Consider the following 24,598-nt stretch of genomic DNA (forward strand, 5'->3'; position numbering starts at 1 on the left):
GTGATAAAATACACTTTATTTACAATACGGCCTTAATGAACACGCTTAAGCTATTTAGGTACAGCAATTAACAACCGTTTCAGCATTCAATTAGGTATTAACTAGATCGTTTTAGATAATAAGCAGTGTTTATTTTTATCGAGGATCATCTAACTGACGTCTTAACGAGTTTTAATTATGCTAGCCGTGAGTGTTTGTTTAAGAATATGACTTCTCATAATCAACAGCCCGTGACGATCCAGAATTGTAGTTTTTTATGCTATAAGACAGTAAACGAGCAGACGGATCACGTGATGGTAAGCAATAGCAGTCGCCCATGGACACCTGGAACCCCAGACGCGTTACAAGTGCGTTACCGGCTTTTTGGAGGTTAGGAATTTAAGAATTGTTTGCAATTTGGAGATTGGGAACAACGAACCACAACGTAACCGTTGCTTCACGCTGGTTTAGTGTGAAGCCGTGGTATCATTCCGGTCGAGTGGGCCCATTCGCGCCGAAGTATAGCTCTCCCACACGTAAGTGTGTTCAACAGGTTCAGGTTTATCAGAGAGCGTTGCTGCTCATTGTCCGTAAATTAAGTACTTATCTTTATATATATCTTTATATATATAATTCTTCTGTAAGTGTGTATGTCACTGAACTTCTCTTAAACGAGTGGACCGATTTTGATGAACTTTTTTGTGTGTGTTCAAGGGGATCTGAGAATGGTTTAGATTCACAATTTTGTCCGCTGGACAATGTTTTTTTAATTAGTTTTTAATTTATTAGTAGTTGTTGATTTTGGAATGTTTTACATTGGATCCGACAGACAGCGCTACCATCGCAGTGTCAAATATTAATGACGTTAGATATTGTCATAACATTTGAATAACAATTTTCATCAAAAAGGTCCAGAATGTTTTAGCTTATTAAAAAAAGTTTAAAATTTTCAAATTAACGTGTAGACAGGACAACGTCTGTGGGGTCTGCTAGTGTAGTATAATTTTTGACTATTATCAACCTCACAAAAGAGTAGGGGTAGTGACAAATGGACTTATGTACCTAGTGCGAAAAAACGTAACGAAATCGGAAAATCGGGTATATTCGTGAAAACCTTTTTTATTTCTACAGTAGAACTTCGTGGACGCGATCTTATTTAATACTTATTTACTAGATATGTACTTGTAAATTATACGCACTTTATTACCGCTCACTCATTACCACTTATTATATAAATAACATGAGATGAAGCATGAAATACATATTAGCTTACTTTTTGCCAGTTGCTTCTCTAGGTAGGTACTAACATTTTCTAACTCCCGACTTAATAAAAGTTTCTTTGTTTAAGGCTCGACCTCATGATTGACAGACCGGCACTCAATCATTTGATAATCTAGCTACTGTGACTTATAATTAATACGTTTATATTTAAACATTCGGCTAACTACATTGACAATAAAATAAAATAAATAAAAATTGACACCCTAAATTAAAGTAAAAGACTCTCGTCACTAACTAAACTAAAAAAGGACGAAAAGAAACTAAAAAACCCTTAAACCTAATTAAGGGTCCGCAATTAAATACGAGTATTAACAATCAATTGCAGAATTACAAAAGTTTCAGCCCAGAAATCAGATTAATTTCAATCGAATATTCAAAATATTTGAAAGGTGCTCACGATTGTAACTGATTTAATTGTTTGGAGTACATTCTGCAAAAGGTCCCTATTATCGGTCGATAGGTCCGGCAATCTAGGTGTTTCCAGTCGTGAGTCGATACAACGATCGTCACGGAAGCCAATACTTGTGATTACTTGTGATCTAAGTATCTAAATTACATAAATATTGTTCGCAAGGTCAGCAGTAATAATAGATTTGGTTGAAAGGTAACAAAAAGCGATAGTTCAGAGGTTATTTACCCTATAATTGTCTGACCGTGACTCGGAACTCAGCTATTAATATTAATCAGAACTTATTGTGGACATTTCTTTGTCTGCGGCTAACAATAGTATGTAATGTGATATGTTCTTAGAACATTAGTCAGCTTCTTTCTTTGTGTAATTTAATTTCATGGAACATGATTATTTATTAGGAAGTAGGTACACAATAATTTCGGCACGTATAAGTTTCATTATGAAATTTAAAAAAAGTTAGATAAAGCACATTAAAGTTCGTTGCAGCTTGGCCACGAAATGTTTAGTTATGTTGTCTTTGATTTTTTTTAGAAAATTATGTTGATGTACGACAAAATATTGTAAACGCAATAAAACAATGAAACTGTATATTACAAGGGTTTTATTTCTGTTAGGAATTCCGTATCGTTAATACTGATTTGGATTGAGGAAGTTTTCATATGAATATATAACTGAACGTATATCCCGGTGTAGTTCTTTATCTGATTTCATTTACATGTTTGGCATCCGACATATCGATTTAGATCGTTCCGGACGGCGGCCGCGCCGCGGTTTGACATGCGGAATGTAATACAGAGACATTATCAATACCTACACGCTACGTCTATCTGTAACCGGTTAAAATATCGGATATATTTTGTCGTAATTGCAATATTAATATTACAGAAGCAAAAACCTCTTTCTTGTAAAAAGTTCAGTAAAAAGTTATAGATATTTTTGTCAATTAATGAATTGTTAACTACCAAAAAATTACAAGGCAGATTGTATTTTATAGATTTTTAAACTGCTTAAACCCGTTTGGATGGCCAGAGGAAATAAGTTAACATCTTACATCCGTAGTTTAATGATGAAGGTAATAGCCAGCTGTCCGAGGTACTCGACCTGGATGTCTAAATATTATCATTTGCCTACAAACCGGTTGGACGCCAACGAATTTCTTCATCAAAGAAAAGTCCAGTAGCAAATTACCTTTTTAGCCTTTGAAGAATAATGATTTTGAAGAGCTTAATTATGCCACCAACCTATAATTTAACCGAGGTGTTAATCTAACTTTAATTCACGAGTTACTTTGACGAAACCGTTTGAATTAAATTATTAAATTAGTATGTGTAATGTATATTAACTATGCCGTTGCGTTAAATGATGTTATTGCAAAACTAAACTTCGTAGTGGAAGTGAAATGAGTGCAATATCAGTTTGCAGGGTGAACAGTGAATGTTTTAGGAGTAGTGTGCCGAACACTTTAAGATAAAACTCGTTGCTTGTGACATCGTAAACTTGTAAATCTAGCCAGTTATCTACTGACAGGGGCGTTAACAGAATCGCTTGCGACGTAGAAATTATATGTGTTATTTGTCTGTGGTGTAGCATTACCTGCGTATTGAGAAATTACCTGCGTATTGGAACTGTGTAGGCCTAAACGAGGAACAAGCTTTCAAATACTTACTTTACGATGTAAGATAGTAAGTACTTGTAACTTTGTATTTCTTAGATAAGTCCATTGTTTTAAGGAGTAAATTAAGGCAACGGTGGAAACAATTTGGTCGAAATTACCTTGAGATATGTATGTCTCAAGGTACTACAATCACGACGCAGAACAAACTGTGGGCCCTAATGATATGAATAGTGTATGAGAGTGACAATTTGCACAGTTATGCCGTATGATAATACACAACTTATCCTTGAAAGCTATCGTTAATTTTAGTAGCAGTAAAGATGCAGTACTTTGGAATGAGGACTAATAAAACTTTTATTACTCCTAATTTGCATTTATTCAGCTAATTATTATGTAAATATTGTTTTGTTAATTTTGAGTGAACTGTGTAGATTTACCAGTATACTAAAATCAGTCGCTAAACTTTGATAGTTGGAATTGCCACGTAAATGTCAAGGCTTCAACCACCATAAGTACATGTACTTGGTGGAATAGTAAACTACCTATGTAAAGTACTTCAAATGACCTATTGTTTGAAAGGCTTCATGGCTTTGAAAACGTGTCGAACCTTAACACAAGCTTACTATTTGTATTGCCTATTTCCTTAGAATAATCTCTTCAATCTCTCGGCAAACATGTTTGCAAATTAATTACAATCGCGTTTCTGATAGATATTCGACAGCTGGAATAGCTTTCAACGGACAGAATTTGCTAGTTCCACTAGAAACGAACTTTCGTAACATTAGTAGCAGTGGGTTTACATACTTTGTAACACTAAAAGTGTATATTTATTTAATTTTCCTACAATCTACTTCGGTAATTACGTAAAAACTTGTGTGTGTGTGTGTGTATGCAAATTATCAATTAAAGAAGGCCTTGTTTTTTAATGTTAATTTTAATGACTATTATCTATAAACAAAAGAACATACACGAAGATCACAGCGAGTATAAATAAGGTACATTGTGGTTAAAGCTTCCTTGTACAGAGATCTAGTAGTGGTGGTGTTGGGACGAGTACACGTGGTGGCTGGGGCCGGAGTTGTGCACGACCGCGTTGAAACTGTGAACAAAATAATGAATATAATGGATGACCTTTATTCCTTAATAGATTGTACGCAGAAGTGGTAACATGCACTGTTCGACAGTTACATTACGAGATCTAAGTAACAGAGACTAGAGTCTCCTTTGCTACTGATGACAATTTCTCAAAAATTTAAAAAGCTCTATAATATTTTGTCTATCCAATCGAACTGAACAGAACGACTCCATTGATAATAATGCGACGATTCGATAGCAATGCATTGAAACAGGTTCTGAGACTAGTTTGTTATCACGATACCAGTTCACCGATACCTGTTGTCAGTCAGCACATGGGTCGCACGAGTTCATTACTCACATGTTGCTGCTCTAGTGACCACTTACCGGTTTGACGAGCATGTGACTTAATACGATGTAATTTTACGAGTCGCATGCGTACGTAAACAAACAAAGCTCCATAAGCGAGCAAATATGGCAGGTCAGTACTGTTTTGCGCAATTCGGGGGAAAGTTGCACTCTCATCAACCAAGCAATGGTTCGTCATTACGTATGCACTTTGTGTTTAGATTCTATTTTACGTAATTTTTACTATTTTCTTAGCTATACTATTCAGATCAACGAAGATTTTGATTGTTTTGTTCTACGTACCCGTTGTGGTCGTCAGCGGTGTAGGAGACCTTGCGGAAAGAACCGTCAGGCTGCAGCAGGGAGTATTCGCCCTTCACAACATCGCCATCACGGACCTCGTGCTGGGACTTGTGGTCGCCAGTGTGAGGGTCTTCCACAGAGTAGGAGTACTTGTATTTGGGGTGAGCCTGCAAAAATGTGAGAAAGTGAGTACTATGCACAATTATGTTCATATCTGGAAATTGAAATTGTTGTTATTTACTGAGATGATAGTAAACGTACATAGTAGTCCTCATGCCCGTGGCTGTAGTGGCCACCATGTACTTCAACGGGGGCAGCGATGACGTGCGCGACTGGTGCAGCGTGAACGACGGGAGCGTGGACGACGGGCGCGGCGTGGACCAGGGGCGTGGCGTGGGCGTAAGTGGCGAGGGGAGCTGCCGCGTAGTGTGAGTCGTGGTGCACCAGGTTGTGCTGGGAGGACACCGAGTATCCACCACCAAGCCCGAGGTGACCGGCGCGGGCCACAGCCACCAAGGCGCTGACAGCTAAAATCTGCACATATAAAAAATCACATTATTTTTCTCACTTCAGTACACTTTTCACTTCACTTTTTGACACAGGAAGACGACTTACTTTAGCGAACATTTTTCTGATGGGATTACTGTGCGTGACTAACATACATATGATAAGCTGCCGTGGGTTTTATAAGAATTGGCCCGGGTAGTCCGGTGGGGCGCCGAAAGCGATCAGCGCGCGTCCCCGCGGCCGCAAGGTCAGCGCGCTTTGTCTTCGACATTCTCGCGCTACATTATCAAAATGATTGTTACTTAATGAAAATACTCTGTGAACCACGATACTACACTTTGTTATACTAGGTCAATGCGTACAATGATACGTTGTTGTCGTTTGTGCGTCCAATTTTGTAATCCAGTGTTATTTTTATGATTTTGTGAACTTCTGTCTGGTCCTCTGTATGTGATCAATCATTGATTGTAATTAGTAGTGAATACAAGACTTCCTGTATAGATAAGTTCGAATATTACGTTGGTGAATCGAGGTTTTGTTCGGACAGCGGTAAGAACACACGTGAAGACATGACACTAATAAATTATATCATTACCGTTGCGTTATCTGTAACTCGGCCACGAACACACATAATATGGAGTCACAGTAAGTTTCTCTGCAAATAGCGTAAACAAATAAAACAGTTCAAAGTTACATATAATTGACACGAGCACGCGAAAAATAGAAAATAGAACAAAAATAGTTATTGGGAAAGCTTGCGTGATGGTAGTAGTACAAATGTTATTGGTTGAAAGGAAACGATGAATGGATACTTAGTTAAAAACCTAATCAGCTGTCATTGTTTGGTGATAAATGATTTCCGATCCGTCAAGGGCCATCCTTACGGCTCCGGAGAGGATATTGCTATAATTAAATTAGTACTTTGTCCGTTACATGAAACAAATACTACAAATTTAAAATCAGGTAAAATTATGCCCAAGTACATTCTAGTGTTATTTTTTCTTAACGATAACCGATTTTAGGAACTTTAAAATATTTGCAAATTTTAGGTAATCAATAAGGAAGTATGTGAAAGAGTACGAACACCGAGGAAAATGTGTGTATACTATCGTTTTGATGTAAAGTAAATCGTATGGAAGTGACATGGGAATCTTAGAAAACAATAGTCCTGATTCCTAGGTTACATTTTCAACTTTCAGGTATCCTTTCAACCAAGTATGATTTTCATTGAAGAAATATTCAATCTTCCCATGATCTGATTACCAGTCCAAGCAAAACGAATGGAAGATTGAGCTTTTGTTTTTGATTGAAGATTGATAAACCAACAAAACAATTTGCGTATCGAAACCGCATGTTAAAGTTACGTAAACTTTACGTTTTTGCTAGGGGAACTAAATACTGTTTACATTCCACACAAAGAACATACTCAGCAGTTATGAACGTATCTATATACATTGTTTACATCTAGATTATGAGATTTTGGTTTCTATTGTTTAGTGGAAGTTCCCATCCCTTGAAACTCGCTAGAATGGTTGTGTCGAAGATTATTATGCACGCTGTTGATATGTAAATGCCCATTCAGCCGATATGCAGCGTACACGCAGGTATACAGAAAGTTTAATCATAATTATGTTTTTTATACAAATCTGTTAAAATTGTAAGTATTATAAAACATTGCGTATATGAGCAACTACCTACATTATATTGTACGGTCAACATTATTAAGCGAATTTGTCCAAAATTCCTATTTCAATCTAAGTTTTTGACTAAAATTCTATCTAAGAAGTAATGTCAAAAATCGATTACAATTTTAATGTTTTAGTTTGTGTTTGTTATTAATTTCGTCCGGTCCCTAGTCGATTGCTCTAATGCAATCGCAGCATGTAGAAAAATATGATCGACTGACAATTGATTAATTATTTTCTATTAAGTCTCATGTAGTTGTTTTTATTACATTCCTATTGATAGTTCACCCTTGTCCCTAATGAAGTGTATTGTACTATATTAGTAGTAGCTGTGGTAGTAGCAGTAGCTGCACAAAGCATATTTTTATTGTCATAACACAAATAAAATAGATTTATTTTCGAAGATATATGCGTTTGCATGCTCTAATTCAATTATTGATTAAATTTAATTGTACATAGCAGTTATTTGTTAAACAATTTTCGGTGTGTGCTTAAGGTATTTTTTAATTGTGTCGATCGTCTCATATTGTTTGGTTTTGTAATAAAAAGTTGTAGGAAGCGGAAGGATTAAAAGTAAAATGCGCTTTTTAGGTATTGACAGTTTTTAAAACAATATTAATGTAATTAGTATTCAGATTTCATATGTAAATAAGTAGCAAATTTTAAATACTGGCTATTCATTGTAGATAAACTGTCGTATATTTAATGTAGATTTAAAATAAGCAGGTATTATGTACATACATATGTAAATTTTAATGTTATTTTCTTGTAAACGTGCTAATTTTAATTTTGGAGGGCAATACATGCATTTAGTATACTCGTAGTATCTTACACAAGCAAAATTACTGAGTGGGTAAATAGTGTTTATAGTTTACGGCCGGAATCACGCAAGCGCAACAACCTTGTTATAAAAATATTATCAGATTATAAAAATATCGGCCTAGCGCTAAATAGTCTTTGTTACGTAAATACGAAATAATTTGTGAACTTGTCATTTTTTTAATTGGATTATAACCATAAGAGGATTGTTATTAAGATAATTTGATAAAATACGCATGATAAACTACTGCGGTTGAGGTTTACCGTTCCAACAAAATTAAGTAAAGTTTGGATTGTACTCGTATTTTGCGGTTACAAAAAGGAATAAATAATCAAAGCTGTGTAGTTGCTTTTTTGGTGTAGATGTTCAGGTTTTTAGTAATACAAATTTGTCGGTATATAAAATGTTTTAATAAATTAATTTACATTCGTATTTGGTTTCAGCAGGTCGTTTAGATATTTGGTCGTTTAAGGCACTTTGATCATTAGTAGTGGTGGTACTCGGGCGCGGGATGGATGGAAGGAGCCGACGTGTGCACAACGGCGTTGAATCTGAAGTAAAAGAATTAAGATATTATTGATAATTCGTGTAAGATTTTAAGATAATTAGGGTTAATGTATGTGGTATGTATAGAGATGCACATATGAAATGTTACAGGTGCTTTAAAAATCGCCTCATTTAAAAATGATTGAGTCCGATTTAAGGAGGAGGATATCGAAGTTTAATTAAACTGATTACGATTCGGTAATTGATTGGGCTTAGGACGTTGCTACTTTCCCTATAAGTTTTCTGTGGCTTTCTCAAGATTTTTTAATACGAGTAGTGTACAAGATTTAAGAAAAATCTAATCTGTTTGTGTAATCTTATTCGACGATTTAATTATAATCTTACCCGTTGTGATCATCAGCGGTGTACTCAACCTTGCGCACGGAACCATCAGGCTGCACCAGGGAGTAGTATCCGTGCACGACATCACCGTCGCGGCTCTCGTGCTGGGACTTGTGGTCACCGGTGTGGGGGTCAGATACAGAGTACTCAAAGTCGTATTTGGGGTGAGCCTGGAAAAGAGTTTTCAAAAGTTAAAGTCAAAACAATCTTCTAATTTTATGGAAGAAACTTTACTAATACATTTTATATGAAGATTGATGTAACTTACATGTTCATCGTGACCATCATCGTGGCCGTCATCGTGGCCATCGTCGTGGCCAGCGTCGTAATGTCCAGCGTAAGCCAGACCATCGGCGGCGTAGGGAAGAGGTGCAGCGTATGGGGCAGCGTAGGCACCCTCATAGGGCGCGGCGTAGCCACCTTCGTATGGTGCGGCGTAACCGGCTACGTAGGGAGCAGCATATGGCACGGCGTATGGGGCGGCGTATGGAGCGGCATATGGGGCGGCGTAATGACCACCATCGTGGCGTACGATGCTTTGGGAAGACACAGCGTGTCCGTGGCCATGGGCTGCCGCCACCATCGCTCCGATAGCTACCAGCTGCAGATACAATAAGTTAAATTAAAACCTTTTCTATTCTTCGATTTTGTTATAAGTTTTAGCTAAACACACGCAACTACAATTATCAATTTAGATCTCTTTTAAAAACGCACTCAATCACTTTGTTTTAATTAAGTTTATTAATATTCGCATGTCTAGATTATTGTTTCGGTTAATTGGTTGGGTATAAATCGGTTGATTTAATTCACTTACTTTGCTGAACATTTTGTTGTTGTTTAGATCAAAGTCAATCAATGATTGATGACAATTCCGTTGACCGTGGCTTTTTATATGAGTTAAAACGGAATAAGAACAAGTGGGGCTGACCACACTGCATGCGGACCTCGCGACAATGACAATAGCTAAAGGTCATTAAAAAACCGATTATAGAATTGCAATATATGTCATGGTATTGATCCCCGCGGCGGCCATGTCATACTGCGAATGGTGCATGTTTTGTATCACTATACAAAAAACTACTACGCATGAACGAAATTTTCAAGTGCGTGAATTGATGAATGAAATACTAGCAGGCGTATGATTCAAGGATTTGCATCTTTTGTACTAATTTGTAGTAACTGCATTCATGTTTTGATTGAACTCGCTGTAATTGCAGCGGTAAGTCTCTTTGAGGAGTAGCTTAAGAGACGCTACGGTGGGAGCTTCAGGAGCCACCTGTTTCTGATAGGGCGGAAGGAAACGTCATGGTGTTATCATTACGAGAACCACCCCCCCACATGGTGGAACATACGGTGGTGGTGTGTCCTGAGTGGGATGAGCACCCTTGTGTCCTTAGGGATGGTCGGCGACGGCGACCTCTCGCGTCCGGCATTGGTTCAGGCCATGGTCCATCACGAGGGGACTGGGATGCATCTCCTCCTTCTGCGAAGCAGTTATGCTAGCTAAGGAAGAGGCGGGGTGCATAAGGGAATGAACCTCCTCACGCCCCAGCCATCACGAGAGACACTCCGGGCATCGGGATTCGCCGACGATCGAGCAAGGGTAGCTCGCCGCCCGATCAGAATTCTGGTCCCTAGCGTACGGCGCGGGTCCTGCGCGCGTTTCAAATCAGATCAATCAGACCACCACAGATGGGGCCAAGTAGGGCTGATGCTCGTCTCGGAGCTGTGGACTACCTAGCGGAATTACCGGGGCTCCGGTTCAAAGAGCTGGAGTAGGAACGGGGTGGTTTTTAGTCAGTAAGAGTCTGACAGTAATTGTATGAATTTTCCCTCCTTAAAAAAAGAAAGTCATGTTTTGATGGTCTTTCAATTATTTTCTGTCAATCGGTTGATTTGAGTATAGGAGACTCTCCTTGTGTTATACTATGTACCCAACATGGTGTGACATTTTTATTTAAATGAATAATGACGCTTAAGGCAATTGCTTTACAAAACTGCTACCTATCTAATCATAATATCTATCGTAGTATTAATATTGAATGCGTGTAAAACGCATTATTAACTCAAACTCATCGAGTAATCGATGCTAAGCTTTTTGTAAGTAATAAAAATTGGAATGCGGTTTTCGAAACTGCAATATAATCAGTTTAATGCAAGCTTAGATATCAAAAGTATTATAGTAACGAAACCTCTGAAAACATGAATGAAGATGGTGAGAATAAAGAACCAAAAGTAAAGAAGAATTACTCTATTTACTATTATAATCAGCTAATAAAAGAAAAAAGAGAAGAATTTTTGTCACCTCCTTGCAGTCAGATGTGAACAAGGCCGTAACAACCGCGAAGTGCTACGTGATGCCAGTTTGAATGGACGAGTAAAAAAAGAAACGATTATAGTGCTCAGTGCAATGTTCACAAAAAATTCTGCCGGTATTTATATTATAATACGGTTGCGTCAAGTTCAGTAGTTTTAACAATTGAGATAGATTTATTTAAATACTAGCTTTTGCCCGCGACTTCGTTCGCGTGGAATAGTGACTTCCGGCAAATTTTTGGTTTTAACCCCATAGTTCCCAATCTCGCGGGATCTCTTCAAAAATGAGATGTGGAAGATATTCCAGGGAACTCTTCAAAAATCAACATAATGAGCTCTGCGTTTGAATTTAATAGATGTATACTCACTTAGGGCATTGAAAAAATAGTTAAAAAACGGACTTAAACTAACTTAAAACTAAAGAAAGCTACGAATTACGAATTTATAACAATTAAAAAAGAAACTATATTACAACCTATCCTCTATGCTATAATAACCAAGCTTAAACTAAATAATTTAAAAGAAACGACTTAAATCTAATCTAATTAATTTATAAATTAGACTTACAATTTTATTAAAAAAACTAACTACAGTAACTACTAATAATCGATATCAAACTAAACCTACGTTAAATAGTTTAACCAAAAAAACAGGAAAACCCAACAAATAAACTTATTAATTGACAAATACAACGAAACCAATTTAGAATATACGAAACAGCAGGACCACTACAGACAAATAATCATACGACTGATAATACACTTTTTCTACGATAGTACCGAAGCGCTCGGCCGATACCCAACCAAATGAATGTAACGAAACCATAGCGCGATCTATTTCGATCCCAACGCCATCTATCGAGGATAAAGACAACTTGGATTATTTATTTATACTCCGTTCGGGCATTTTCTTTGTACTAAAAGTTTAATTATATTGATATTATTTTTTTCATACCTTTTTACTATTTATTTACTTTTTTTCGATGAATTAAAACAATAACATGAACCGAAGTCGTGTAACGATCGACATAGAATTATTTATAAATAATTTATTTCTTATTTTTATTTTTTGATTTTTGAAATAAAAATATATCTATGTCCTTTCTAAGGTTCTAAACTATATCTGTACCAAATTTCAACCAAATCCGTCAAATAGTTGCGGAGATTAATGGTATAAGCATAGAATGTTCGGCGTGATTCTTTAATTTGACATAACTTTTTTATTTATGAACCAATTGACATGAAACAAACACTAAATGTAAATTTAAGCATCCCACAATATATTCGTGAAAACCGCATCCAACTCGGATCAGCCGTTTCTGAGATTAGCGCGCACAGACGAACAGACAAACAGACAAACAGACAAACAGACAAACAGACAAAAAAAAAGTTAATTACATTTTTGGGTTCGACATCGACATAACAATAACCCCTGCTATTTTTTTTATTTTTATTTTCAATGTACAGACAGCACTTTTCTACGATTTTATTATATGTATAGATATAGATTTATCTTTGTGTAGGGGTTATGCATCGTTGATTGAATGGTCGTCAGTGAGGCTATGGAAATTGAGATGTAAGGAGTTATATATTATTTACGTCACACCGGCATCAGACTGCCTCGTTGGTCGAGTAGTCGCAAGTGCGAATGCCGGACAAGAAGTCTCGGGTTCGATTCCCGGGTCAGGCAAAGTATTACGGGGCTTTTTCGGCTTTTTCGAAAACTAACATTTTCTTCCCAGTTGTAGCACGGAGTCTGGAATTGTCCCCAGTGTGTGGCATGAGGCTCACCCCCTATTACATAGGACTGCATGTATGCATGGGATGGAATGGTGAAAAGTGAGTGTACATTGTAGAGCGGCACTAATGTGCATCTCTACCTACCCCTCCGGGGATAAAAGGTGTGACGTTTCTATAATTTTTTATTATTGTATATGTGTCTAATATACATATCATTTTGACACAAACTTGTTTAAAGTATTACTTTTGTGCTCCATCCATTAAAAAGTTGCTTGATATAAATTTTAATGTTGAATAACTGCACCGTAGTGCACACTGAAAACTTAAGCTTACTCACACAATAATGCGTCATAATAATAATTGAATGCCTTCTAAGATATCTTTAATTGTTAAGAACAATATTATAAGCTGAACAATACAATTATGTTCTACAAGGAAATAAAGGTAGCATGCCTACGATTCCTGTATTCGAAATCCTTACATAACTCTGAGTGTTTCATTGTAATAAAACTTAAATGTCATACTATGACATACGAGCGAAACTATGAACAATTTAGATATATTTATGACAAATACTACAATTATTTACTACCTTATAGTTTCTGTACTTGAAAGGAAAATATCAGACGTAGAAATAATATAATAGAGATATTATTGAGGATAAATTGTTAGACAATTTGATTTGGACATTATCAGCTAGCGGCTCAGATTACATTAAGATTGGATTTGCATTTCTGAATTGTAATTTGTCATAAAATATAGTAATTTTATTTACTTAATAATTTGATATTATGATACACTATTTTATTCAAATAAGAACTTGAATAAATGTATCAAGTCAATGTTGTAATTTAAACATATTCTAAATATTTCAAATACAATAAACAAAGAAAAGAATATGCTCGTCAATTTAAACTCTTATATTCTAAAATTAGATACAATTTCAAAATCATTCATGGCCAGTATCATACCAAAAATACTTTTATTTCTTGCTTCAGTACAGTTTTAATTGTTTTGTTCTTTAGTAAATGCTATTTTACAGAACATAAACGCGCAGTCCAAGGCATACTGTCACTATTTTATAACCTTCGTTACCTACTATGTTTATATTATTTGGTCGACTTAAGCGCAGTTTAGGCAACATTATAATATATCATTTTAGGCGGAATTTATGGTGTGACCGTAATATTTATTGCTTTAATAAAACGATACCGATTTATTTAGAGCAACCAGCCTACAGAACAATTTGTCAAGTCAGCTATTTAAGTAATGATTCTGATGATTGTTGTTTAGTAAGATATTTGGAGATAATTCGTTGTTTCGTCATATAATAATTTGTATTATGTTAATTAATATTTTATGAATTGAAATCTGATCACAGGTTAGGTATTTTGAATACAATACAAATGTTTGTGGAATATCACAGTTTATTTTTTAACATCGTTCATTAATAATTTGGTTTGTACAAAATAATAAATAGGCACAGCTCAATTATTGATCAATGATGATGACTTAGTAATGATGGTAAGCGTGTCCATGGACGGGGGCGGGGTGTACTGAGGGGGCAGAGTTGTGCACCACAGCGTTGAAACTGAAAATAAACAAAATAATATAATTATTTTATGAAACAATAAAGTGATTGAATTACTTCTTTGAGATGGATGCTTATAGACAACTTACCCATTGTGGGCATCAGCGGTGTACTCAACCTTGCGGATGGAGCCGTCAGGTTGAGCCAGGGAGTAGTATCCGTGCACGGCGTCACCGTCGCGGCTCTCGTGCTGGGACTTGTGGTCACCGGTGTGGGGGTCAGCCACGGAGTAAGCAAAGTCGTATTTGGGGTGAGCCTATTGTCATAAAATAAAATTATATTATAAATATATGCGTGTTGAAAACCATTTTAATATATTATGTAAATTAATCTACGAAAAGGCAGAGGTGTCCCCACATTTCAGTAGATAAGTGACTTACGTATGTGTCGTGGCCGTCGTAGTGGGCTACGGGGGCGGCGTAGTGAGCTACGGGGGCAGCGTAGTGAGCCACGGGAGCGGCGTAGTGGGCGATGGGAGCGGCGTATTGCGCTACGGGAGCAGCGTAGTGAAGGGGTTCATCGTGACGGATGATGCTTTGGGAGGACACAGCGTGTCCATGGCCCAAGTAGCCAGCGTTGGCAGCGGCCAACAGCGCGCTCAAAGCTACGATCTGAAAGAAAAGACATAATTCGTTAGAATTTATACAGTAGTAAAAAATATATGTTGAAACACTGAAATATATTAGATTACTCACTTTGCTGAACATTTTGTTGAATATTTTTTAGCGGTCAAAATGTGTTTGATATCAATGTATTTGCTGTATGGTTTTATATATGAAATACAAAGGCTTGCACGCTGAATGGGTGGGGCGGAGAAATGTACGTGCACTTGACTTTGTATGCTTTGACAAGCGTCAAGGTGACTCATACAATAAAAGCGTACTTATAAGAATTTATGATTACTTTTCAACTTTTTAAATAATATTACGTGCAAATATTTGTCCGTTTATATTATATAATACCGTCGTTTAATTTTCGACAGGGCAGAGTAGAAAAGTATATCATTTTAATAGGTGCAATATGTGCATGTATAGCAAAATAGATTTTATACGAGCTGGAGTTTGTATCTTCGAAAATGACAAATAATTTAGGGATGGTTTCTGACTGATTTTGTGATTATCTTGGTATAATCTGCCTGCACGGTTGGTGCCGTAGCTCGGTAACCCGCTGTCGCGTGAATGGGGCGCGAACCAGCTGCCAACGTGTAATGGGGTTCTGTTCCCGTGGAGCAACTCTTTGTGTGATCGACAAATATTGTAGTATCGGGTTTGGGTGTTATGTATATTAGAAATTATAAACACACCAATCATAGGTGTGTTTACAAATACCTACATATATTAATACAGGAGAATTATATACAGGAGAAAATCTTAGAGTGGGGCAACGATTAAAAATAATGAACTAGCATAACAGATCCTAACTTAATTGAAAACGATGATTTACTAACGTGAAATGACTTGTTGCTAGAAGTCAATTTGCTATAAGTTTAAATAAGCTCGTCCCGCTCCGGAAAACTGATACTAAGACTGCTACGTTTATTATTCTCGTTTCCTAAACGGTTTCGGTTACTCTTGTTAATCTTAATAGAAAAAAACAAGACAGTGTAATAGAAATGGAGATATTATTGATAAGTGGAAAATAACTGTTTGGTTTCTTATTTTCTTGATTCGGTTGGGCCTTCAGTCCATTATTGATCGTATGTTAATTGTATGTTTGTAAATGCACCCACAATACAGGAGAAAATCCTAGTCTGGAGCAACGGTTTTTTAAAAAGAAAAAGAAAAAAATGAAGGATTGGTGACAGAAATCTTTGACAGTCGAGCCTAATATGTTGTTGATTTTTTTATTAAATGTTACAGTTGTATTTACTTGTAATTTAATGTGTTAGTTAGTTAGTACGTGTTAAAGTCAATATTTCATAGTTGGAAAAATACTAGGCGTGCATTTGCAATCAGTTTTAGGTTTTTAAAACATTTATAGTAAAATGATATAATTGGGATGATGACGAGGTATGAAAATTAAAAAAAAATATTTATTATACTTATTTTTTATTTTGTTATATAGTATAACAATAGATAAAACGAATAAGAGTTGAAAATGTACCTAGAAGTGACGTCACGCGATATTGCAAATCGATATTCGAAAGTATTAGTTTCCGTAAGAAAAAAATACGTGTCTAATGTTTTAAAATAATCTACAAGACGGACATTAAAACAAATATTAGTAATCTTCCATATTCCGCTCATCTGGTTTATAGACCATTAGTTTTCGTCAAAGCGAAGCTAATTAGTGGACTAGTTAATTTATTTCTATTGTAAATATTTATAATTTTCGTTTTACTACGAACTAGATTTTAGGTTTGTATGAGTAAAATATTGTTTGAAGGTTACAATTCTTATTTAGAACTTAGCAGATTATCATAAAATAAAATAAATTGTGGTTTAGTTACAGTAGCTATTGAATTTGTAATCTTTAAAATAAACGAGGCAGATGAGCCTAAGCCTAAGCGGTATTTTTATCATTTTGAATTTAAATAACCCTGTGATCCATTGAGAGCAATATCTTCACGAAAAGTAGTGTTATTTTTAATGTTTGGGTACTGCTAAAGGTGATGAAGAATTATTTGAAACTAAAACGACAAAATATTTTTATGTTAAAACTATATTTCTTCAAACATTCAATCTCATTTCATTTTCTCATTGAAATCGAAATAATAAATAGGCATAACACAATCAGTCTTTGATGTTCACTCAGTAATGATGGTAGTCGTGTCCATGTCCGTGGTCATGTATGATGGGAGCGGTGTTGTGTACTACAGCATTGAAACTGAAAGTATATAAAAATAATAATTGCATACATTTAACATTTAAAAAAATACTTGTACTATAGTAAAAGGGTGTGTATGAACAACTTACCCATTGTGGGCATCAGCGGTGTACTCAACCTTGCGCACGGAGCCATCAGGCTGCACGAGAGTATAGTATCCGTGCACGGCGTCACCGTCGCGGCTCTCGTGCTGGGACTTGTGGTCACCGGTGTGGGGGTCAGCCACGGAGTAAGAAAAGTCGTATTTGGGATGGGCCTGATGTTCAAAAAAAAAACATATAATTAAAACTTTTTTTGTGATATGATACTTAATTATAATGAACAATGAATTTTAAGTGGCTTACGTGTACGTCATGGCTGTCATAATGAGCGTGATGTTCTACAGGAGCAGCATAATGATGGGGTTCATCGTGACGGATGACACTTTGGGAGGACACAGCGTGTCCATGGCCCAAGTAGCCAGCGTTGGCAGCGGCCAACAGCGCGCTCAAAGCTACGATCTGTAAAATCCATAATTCATAGTAGCTTTAATTCCAATTCGAATTAAAAAAATATCTGTAACTAAAACCCTTTTAATATCTACTCACTTTGCAGAACATTTTACTAGTATTTGTAACGGTTAAACGTTGTTTGATATTAACATAAGTGGGGTTCGGTTTTATATATGAAATGCAGAGCCTATTGCGTGTACTGGGTGGGGCGGAGAAATGTGCTCACTTAACTGTGTATACTTTGACACATAACGAGGCCGTAGTTACAATATCAACAGTTTATATAATATTCACATTTTTTGCAATAAGGTGCATGTTATATTTATTATAAGTTCCATATTTCAAGTTTAAATTTTTATTAATGAGTAAAACTTACGAAAAATGTCTTAGTATGTACAAAGTACGCTACTAACAGCTACTAAGTGCATTGAAAATTTTATGTAAGTCTGCATAAAATTTAGATTAGAGTAGTTATCTCTCAAATCTTGCGGGCTACAGCAGATGAAAAATATAATACTCGTGTGTTATCAAAATCAAAAAATACTAAATTACTCTTACTGGTGCCTGTTATAATTGGGAAAATCTTCAAACATAATAGTTGAGCAAGTTTTTTTTTATGAGACATGCCGTTGTAATCGAGCAGACGTATTACCTGATGGTAAGCAATCGCCTGGACACTTGAAACACCATAGGCTTTACAAGTGCGTTACCGGCTTTTTGGGAGTTAGGAATTTAAAGGTTGTTGGGGAATGGGGATTGGGAAGATTGGGAAGGGGGAATTGGGCTTCCGGTAACCTCACTCACACAACGAAACACAACGCAAGCGTTGTTTCACGTCGGTTTTCTGTGAGGCCGTGGTATTACTCCGGTCGAGCCGGCCCATTCGTGCCGAAGCATGGCTCTCCCACACTTACACACAGTTTTCCCCAAAACACAGTTTTCCACAGTCTTCCTACAAAATAAATTTTGGTTATCTTCTGTGACTGACCTTTCAATTACATTTATACTAACCGAAACCTTTTCCATTCACAATTATTTAATCGGTGTGACAGTCGCAATAATATACTTTTGCAGTTTTAATAATAAGTTACCTTTGCTTTGTGTTAGGTTTCTTTTTTACATTTTTTCAAAGAATTTACGTGAGTGTTCTCACAAAAACTTTTCACGGAAGTGCTGCAACTAAGTGTGTTTTTCACAGTCTGTGCTGCTATGCCATGTTTTGGCGAATTATGGTTTGGTTCCTGAATTTCTTCATGACGGTAATTCAACCCTTCACAGATTTAGGTTAATTAAAAATTATAGTGATAAGTGTCAATTCTTAAGCAACGTTTTTCATCGATGCGAATCCAATTAGCGGGCACGTTGTTTTGATAATTAATTACAATTGCAAATAGCGCCTACACACTTCTAGATCGAATATTAAAGTCATAATCAACTGTTAATCTACATACCAAAATAAATAATATAAAAAAGTACTTTCCTATTTGACGGACAGGGATTGGCATTGTACCCAATATACCTATAGATACTGGGCACAATAATTCCACACTCCATGCTATTTCTGAGAAATTTTCGAAAAATCGAAAAAAGTCCAGTATTACTTTGCCCGCCCCGGGAATCAAACTCGTTGCCCGATAGTCGCACTTGACACGACCACAACGAGGCAGTCTCTTACATGGGACTTATAACACAAATGGTGAAAAGTGGGTGTACATTGTATAGTGGCATTAGGTGCCGCAATGTGCATCTCTGCCTACCCCTTCGGGAATAAAAGACGTGATATTAGGATTATTTAAAGTATATTTCTAGTAAAGTCTTATGGGAACTGGTTTTAAGCAGTAATTATGTAGTCTTACAATTATGTAAGTATTGGTTGATGTTAGATGTCAGACAGTATACATTTTCACGCTCTGATATGTATTGGAATTTTGATAAGTGGAGTAGTACTGTTCTTCCTACAAGGGTTTGGCGGAATGTCCATAAACATATTTTTCTGGGTTAAACGTAACACTATCTGATGATGTTTTAGTTATATTATGTTAAGAAAAAATTTACAGATTGTTATTACTTAGTGTCATGGCTTCATTACCAGTATGCGACAATTCTTAGCGTGCTCTACAAATTCTTGTTCCAGATCCGGGTATGATTTAGTTTTGTATATTGGTTCATTTTTTACATAACACAGAAGAAAATTCTAGTATTTCAATAAGGAAATAAACAGTTTTTCAGCTTTGCTTTTTTCTATTTCTATAGCTCTTAATGTGGCTGAAAATTAATTATTGTTATCAATGAATTGCAAAAATATGTACTTTTTTAAATTAGTTCTTTAAGGTTATGGAACTATTTTTTAAGCTGGGGTTATGATTTCCTGACTCAAAATGACAATATTGTTGAAGTAATGGCTTTACAGCCAGAGTATCTGCTAACTGTATATTTCATCAAATTGGTTTGCAGCGTTGATATTATAATATAAAGTAGATATTATGTATTTACCAAGTGATACATAAATCTATTTAGTTCTAAGGTGACGGTTGTAAAAAATTAAAGGGACACAGAAAGTAAAGATTATCGAATTTAGCAGAATAATAATGTATTTAATAATCGCATATCACAGTCATTATGTATAAAATAATAAATAAGCATAACACAATAAGTCATTGATGATCATTTAGTAATGATGGTGGTCGTGACCATGGTCGTGGATGATGGGGGCGGTGTTGTGGACGACAGCGTTGAAACTGAAAATAAAAAACAAAATGGTCAATAATATGTTGACTTACGATTAGACCTATTACTTCTGTTCCAGTAGGAAAGAATATGACTTACCCATGGTGGTCATCAGCGGTGTATTCAACCTTGCGCACGGAACCATCAGGCTGCACCAGGGTGTAGTATCCGTGCACGGCGTCACCGTCGCGGCTCTCGTGCTGGGCTTTGTGGTCACCGGTGTGGGGGTCAGCCACGGAGTACTCAAAGTCGTATTTGGGGTGAGCCTGGAACATAAATTGACTCATTAATATCACTCATTTCAAGTTATTGGCATAAGAATGCTCGCTTTTCACACTATTACGGTTTACATACGTAGGTGTCGTGGCCGTCGTAGTGGGCTACGGGGGCAGCGTAGTGAGCTACGGGGGCAGCGGCGTAGTGGGCCACGGGAGCGGCGTAGTGAGCCTCAGGGGCGGCGTAGTGTGCGGGTTCGCCATGGTGGACAATGGTTTGGGTGGACACGGCGTGACCATGGCCCAGGTGACCAGCGTTGGCAGCGGCCAACAGCGCGCTCAAAGCTACGATCTGAAAGTGGAACGGTGCAAAATTAGTATTAATAAAAGACTTTAAAATATATTTAAAAAAAATCAAAAAGAAAAATATTCAATTACTTTGCTGAACATGTTTGTTGTAAAGTTCTCAACGGTCAAGTGTTGATTGATGCTAATAGACCTGTTGAATGGTGGTTTTATATGCTAATAGCTTTGCAACGTACATTCTCTTGGTGGGGCGGAGAAATGCGTTCGCGTTCTTGACTTTGAAATGTTAAAATGCTTTAATATGTATCAAGGTCGCAGTTTATTTACGTAAGCGTTGATAAAATGTATGATTCAGATAGTCAATTGTCATATTGAGTATAAGGTATTATCTAAAATTATCTAGTTGTATATTATACAAAGTATTGGACTAGAGATTAGAAAAAAAATCTCCTAATCAGATAGTTCTAGTAGAAATGGATTGTTAAAGTAACTGTAATAATAAAGAACCACAAACGAATTTTGGGACTTATTCCAACTATTCTTCCCTTTTGTCTGCCGCTAGAAGTATATGTCATGTAATTTTTTTCATTTTATCATTAAGGGCTGATTTTTCAAACGCCAGATAAATTTTATATAAGGAATATACGAATCATCAATTTTATTTTATAAATAAAAAATATCAGTTGATTAAAAAATCTGAACTTATGGCGCATTTACATTAGTCGGTTAGACCGTATTCGGCTGCAGGCCGTATTCGGTCACCAACTAATATAAACAGATATTCGTTTGGCCGTATTCGGTTTGGCCGTATTAATTCGGTTTCTGTAAAACCGAATGCGGCCGCCGCCTTCGGTGACCGACCTACGACCGACCTAATGTAAACGCGCCATTAGTCTTCAACATCCAATAAGTCTCTTCGATTCTCGAGTAAATTATAATTTAGCACAAACGAACTACATTTTTCAGCAGCCACATTTTGTTGGGGATTAATATGCCTTTACTGATAAAACGTAATAACAAAACCTTTTATTTCCAATTGATTGTAGAATTTATATTCTATACTAGTCCATTGTAATGCAATAAGCGCAAATGTGTAAATCTTATGTTTTTAGTCTTTTTTCACGTAAGAAAACAGATGAGAAAACATAATTTAATTTCTCTTATGAAAATATTATGTTTTCTCCCTTATTTAAATAAAAATAGCGTTCATTTTTATACGTAGAATTTTTTCACTGATTTTATAACAGTAGGCGTTACTTTATTTAAAACTAAGTTCTAATAAACGTCACTTATAGACAAAAAGTTTCACCCTACGCTGCAGGCTTTATTTATATTTTTTAAGGGGGGGAAAACATCCAAAGACTTCTCCCGCCATGAGCGAGGCAAGACGGAGGGTCAGACTCTTACTGATTAAAAACCATCCCGTTTTTCCAACCATCTCGACGCTGCAGGCTAAGCTAAGCAAGTAACAGCAGCTAGTTTTAATAGAGCGTGACTTGAGATAGATTAATATCGACTGTGAAGTTGCTATAAGCGATAATTGCTAATTTTTAATTAATTAGTCCGTAATATCGTCGTTTTGTAAAGGAACAAGCGTAACATGATTTTCAAAGATAATAGAAGTTCTAAAAAATACATCTTCGAGCTTTAAACAATACATTTTTTATTATGTATAATCTCTTCTCTTACTGGGTTATAGGTTTTCTATTACAAGTGTACTTACTAATACTGTTATTGCACTAATAAATATTATTATATTGCAATGTAATTTTTATTTTTCGAGAGAGATGTGTTATCTCCATAAGAAATTACATTTCATCATTTTTTTTTCATAGAAGAGCAGTTTCCAGTTTGAAATGCATTAAAGTTAGATTTTACACCATAAATGTTTTAAAGTAGTTTTCGGTTTTTGTATAGGATTTATCCTCTTACCTTTTCAAGTATTACTGAGGTCAGTGTATCTTAAGTGACATGACGATTTACAGGTATTTTGACATAATCCTACTAATTTTAATTGATCTCAGTAATACGACGAGATAATATATTAATTGAACATTTTGGTTATACTGAGTGACATAAATTTGTACGTAGCACCTTATTATTGACCACTTATATTCATTTCAATGCACATAAATGCCGTATTTATTATATGAATTATTATACAATTAAGGAAATGAAAACTTGTATTTGTTTTTAGTGTAAGATGAGATAATTAAATTTAATACCAATTGTAAATTCGACACAATAAGGATTTTACTAACGTATAGTTAGTTATGAGAAGGTATATTTATATACTTAGTGAAATTGAAGCAGGTATTTCCTTCTTATTCCTTTTATGGAATTTTAGAGTGAGTTCGTTTTAATGTTTACATTGGAAATACCGGTTCCTTAATTGAATTTAAAAACTTTGTATGGGTACTTACAAATAAAAATAAACATTATTTTCTTATTCACATCACATTTTATAATTATATACAACTCATATTACAAACAATAAATAAATTATTGACAATGTTCATTTAGTAATGATGGTAAGCGTGGCCGTAGACGGGGGCGGGGTGTACTGAGGGAGCGGAGTTGTGCACCACAGCGTTGAAGCTGAAAATAAACGAAATAATTTTATTATTTTGTGAAACTATAAAATTATTGAATTATTTCTTTGAGATGGATGCTTATTGACAACTTACCCATTGTGGGCATCAGCGGTGTACTCAACCTTGCGGATGGAGCCGTCAGGTTGAGCCAGGGAGTAGTATCCGTGCACGGCGTCACCGTCGCGGCTCTCGTGCTGGGACTTGTGGTCACCGGTGTGGGGGTCAGATACAGAGTACTCAAAGTCGTATTTGGGGTGAGCCTGAAAGAGTTACGAGATTTATTTTAGTTTTGGTTATTTGATATAAATATCTTAAATATTTATAAACAGAAAGATGAATACTTACGTAAGTGTCGTGGCCGTCGTAGTGAGCAGCTGGGGCAGCGTAGTGAGCTACGGGGGCGGCGTAGTGAACGACGGGAGCGGCGTAGTGGGCAACGGGAGCGGCGTAGTGTGCTACGGGAGTGGCGTAGTGTGCGGGTTCATCGTGACGGATGATGCTTTGGGAGGACACGGCGTGTCCATGGCCCAAGTAGCCAGCGTTGGCAGCGGCCAACAGCGCGCTCAAAGCTACGATCTGAAAGAAACATTTGTCTTATTAATATTTGTATCAGCATGAATTATTACTCATTAAATATTAATATATTAACACTTACTTTGCTGAACATTTTGTTGTTTTGTTTGTTAGTATCAAGTGTTGATTGATATTGTCAATAGACGTACCGTATGGTTTTATAGAACTCGGTCTGAATATGCGTTGTCACGGTGGGGCGGAGAAATGCGTACGCACCTTGACTGTATTATTGTAACGTGTTGCTATTTGTAGGTTACAGTTTCAATTGTTAAATGCGACCGGGGTGTTGTGTATGAGGTGTCCTTGTT

The 24,598-nt window shown here is 36.2% G+C and overlaps 5 protein-coding genes across 5 annotated transcripts in view; 1 reads left to right on the plus strand and 4 right to left on the minus strand.

The window, feature by feature from the left end:
- Nucleotides 1-4,202: 4,202 nt before the first annotated feature.
- On the minus strand, nt 4,203-5,790 carry LOC118262025 (cuticle protein 19-like). The gene is made up of 4 exons (XM_035573123.2): nt 5,628-5,790; nt 5,274-5,546; nt 5,013-5,179; nt 4,203-4,386 (listed from the first exon to the last, which is right to left on the minus strand). Exons 1-4 carry the CDS (start codon nt 5,670-5,672, stop codon nt 4,317-4,319), a joined length of 555 nt encoding a protein of 184 aa, XP_035429016.1. The 5' UTR covers nt 5,673-5,790; the 3' UTR covers nt 4,203-4,316.
- Nucleotides 5,791-8,415: 2,625 nt separating this feature from the next.
- LOC118262023 (cuticle protein 7-like) lies at nt 8,416-9,874 on the minus strand. The gene is made up of 4 exons (XM_035573121.2): nt 9,727-9,874; nt 9,181-9,513; nt 8,916-9,082; nt 8,416-8,575 (listed from the first exon to the last, which is right to left on the minus strand). The coding sequence occupies exons 1-4, from the start codon at nt 9,736-9,738 to the stop codon at nt 8,509-8,511; spliced, it is 579 nt and encodes a 192-aa protein (XP_035429014.2). The 5' UTR covers nt 9,739-9,874; the 3' UTR covers nt 8,416-8,508.
- A 1,044-nt stretch (nt 9,875-10,918) lies between these two features.
- Nucleotides 10,919-24,598, plus strand: part of LOC118262024 (cuticle protein 7-like) — a 93,276-nt gene continuing 79,596 nt past the window's right edge. The window contains exon 1 of the mRNA XM_050701685.1: nt 10,919-10,932. The gene's annotated coding sequence lies outside the window, so the exon portion shown is untranslated. The remainder of the gene's footprint in view (nt 10,933-24,598) is intronic.
- On the minus strand, nt 14,377-21,392 carry LOC118261733 (histidine-rich protein PFHRP-II-like). Its single transcript, XM_050701334.1, is given in 13 exon segments — nt 14,377-14,488; nt 14,491-14,558; nt 14,648-14,814; nt 14,939-15,169; nt 15,254-15,277; nt 17,318-17,384; nt 17,474-17,640; nt 17,729-17,884; nt 17,972-18,096; nt 20,549-20,613; nt 20,702-20,868; nt 20,957-21,169; nt 21,256-21,392. Coding segments are annotated over 13 exon segments (1,485 nt in total). The 5' UTR covers nt 21,268-21,392; the 3' UTR covers nt 14,377-14,465.
- On the minus strand, nt 23,551-24,516 carry LOC118261775 (cuticle protein 7). Its single transcript, XM_050701688.1, has 4 exons — nt 24,373-24,516; nt 24,063-24,293; nt 23,811-23,977; nt 23,551-23,721 (listed from the first exon to the last, which is right to left on the minus strand). The coding sequence occupies exons 1-4, from the start codon at nt 24,382-24,384 to the stop codon at nt 23,643-23,645; spliced, it is 489 nt and encodes a 162-aa protein (XP_050557645.1). The 5' UTR covers nt 24,385-24,516; the 3' UTR covers nt 23,551-23,642.

This window comes from Spodoptera frugiperda, chromosome 20, assembly GCF_023101765.2.
Source record: "Spodoptera frugiperda isolate SF20-4 chromosome 20, AGI-APGP_CSIRO_Sfru_2.0, whole genome shotgun sequence".
NCBI classification, from domain to species: domain Eukaryota; kingdom Metazoa; phylum Arthropoda; class Insecta; order Lepidoptera; family Noctuidae; genus Spodoptera; species Spodoptera frugiperda.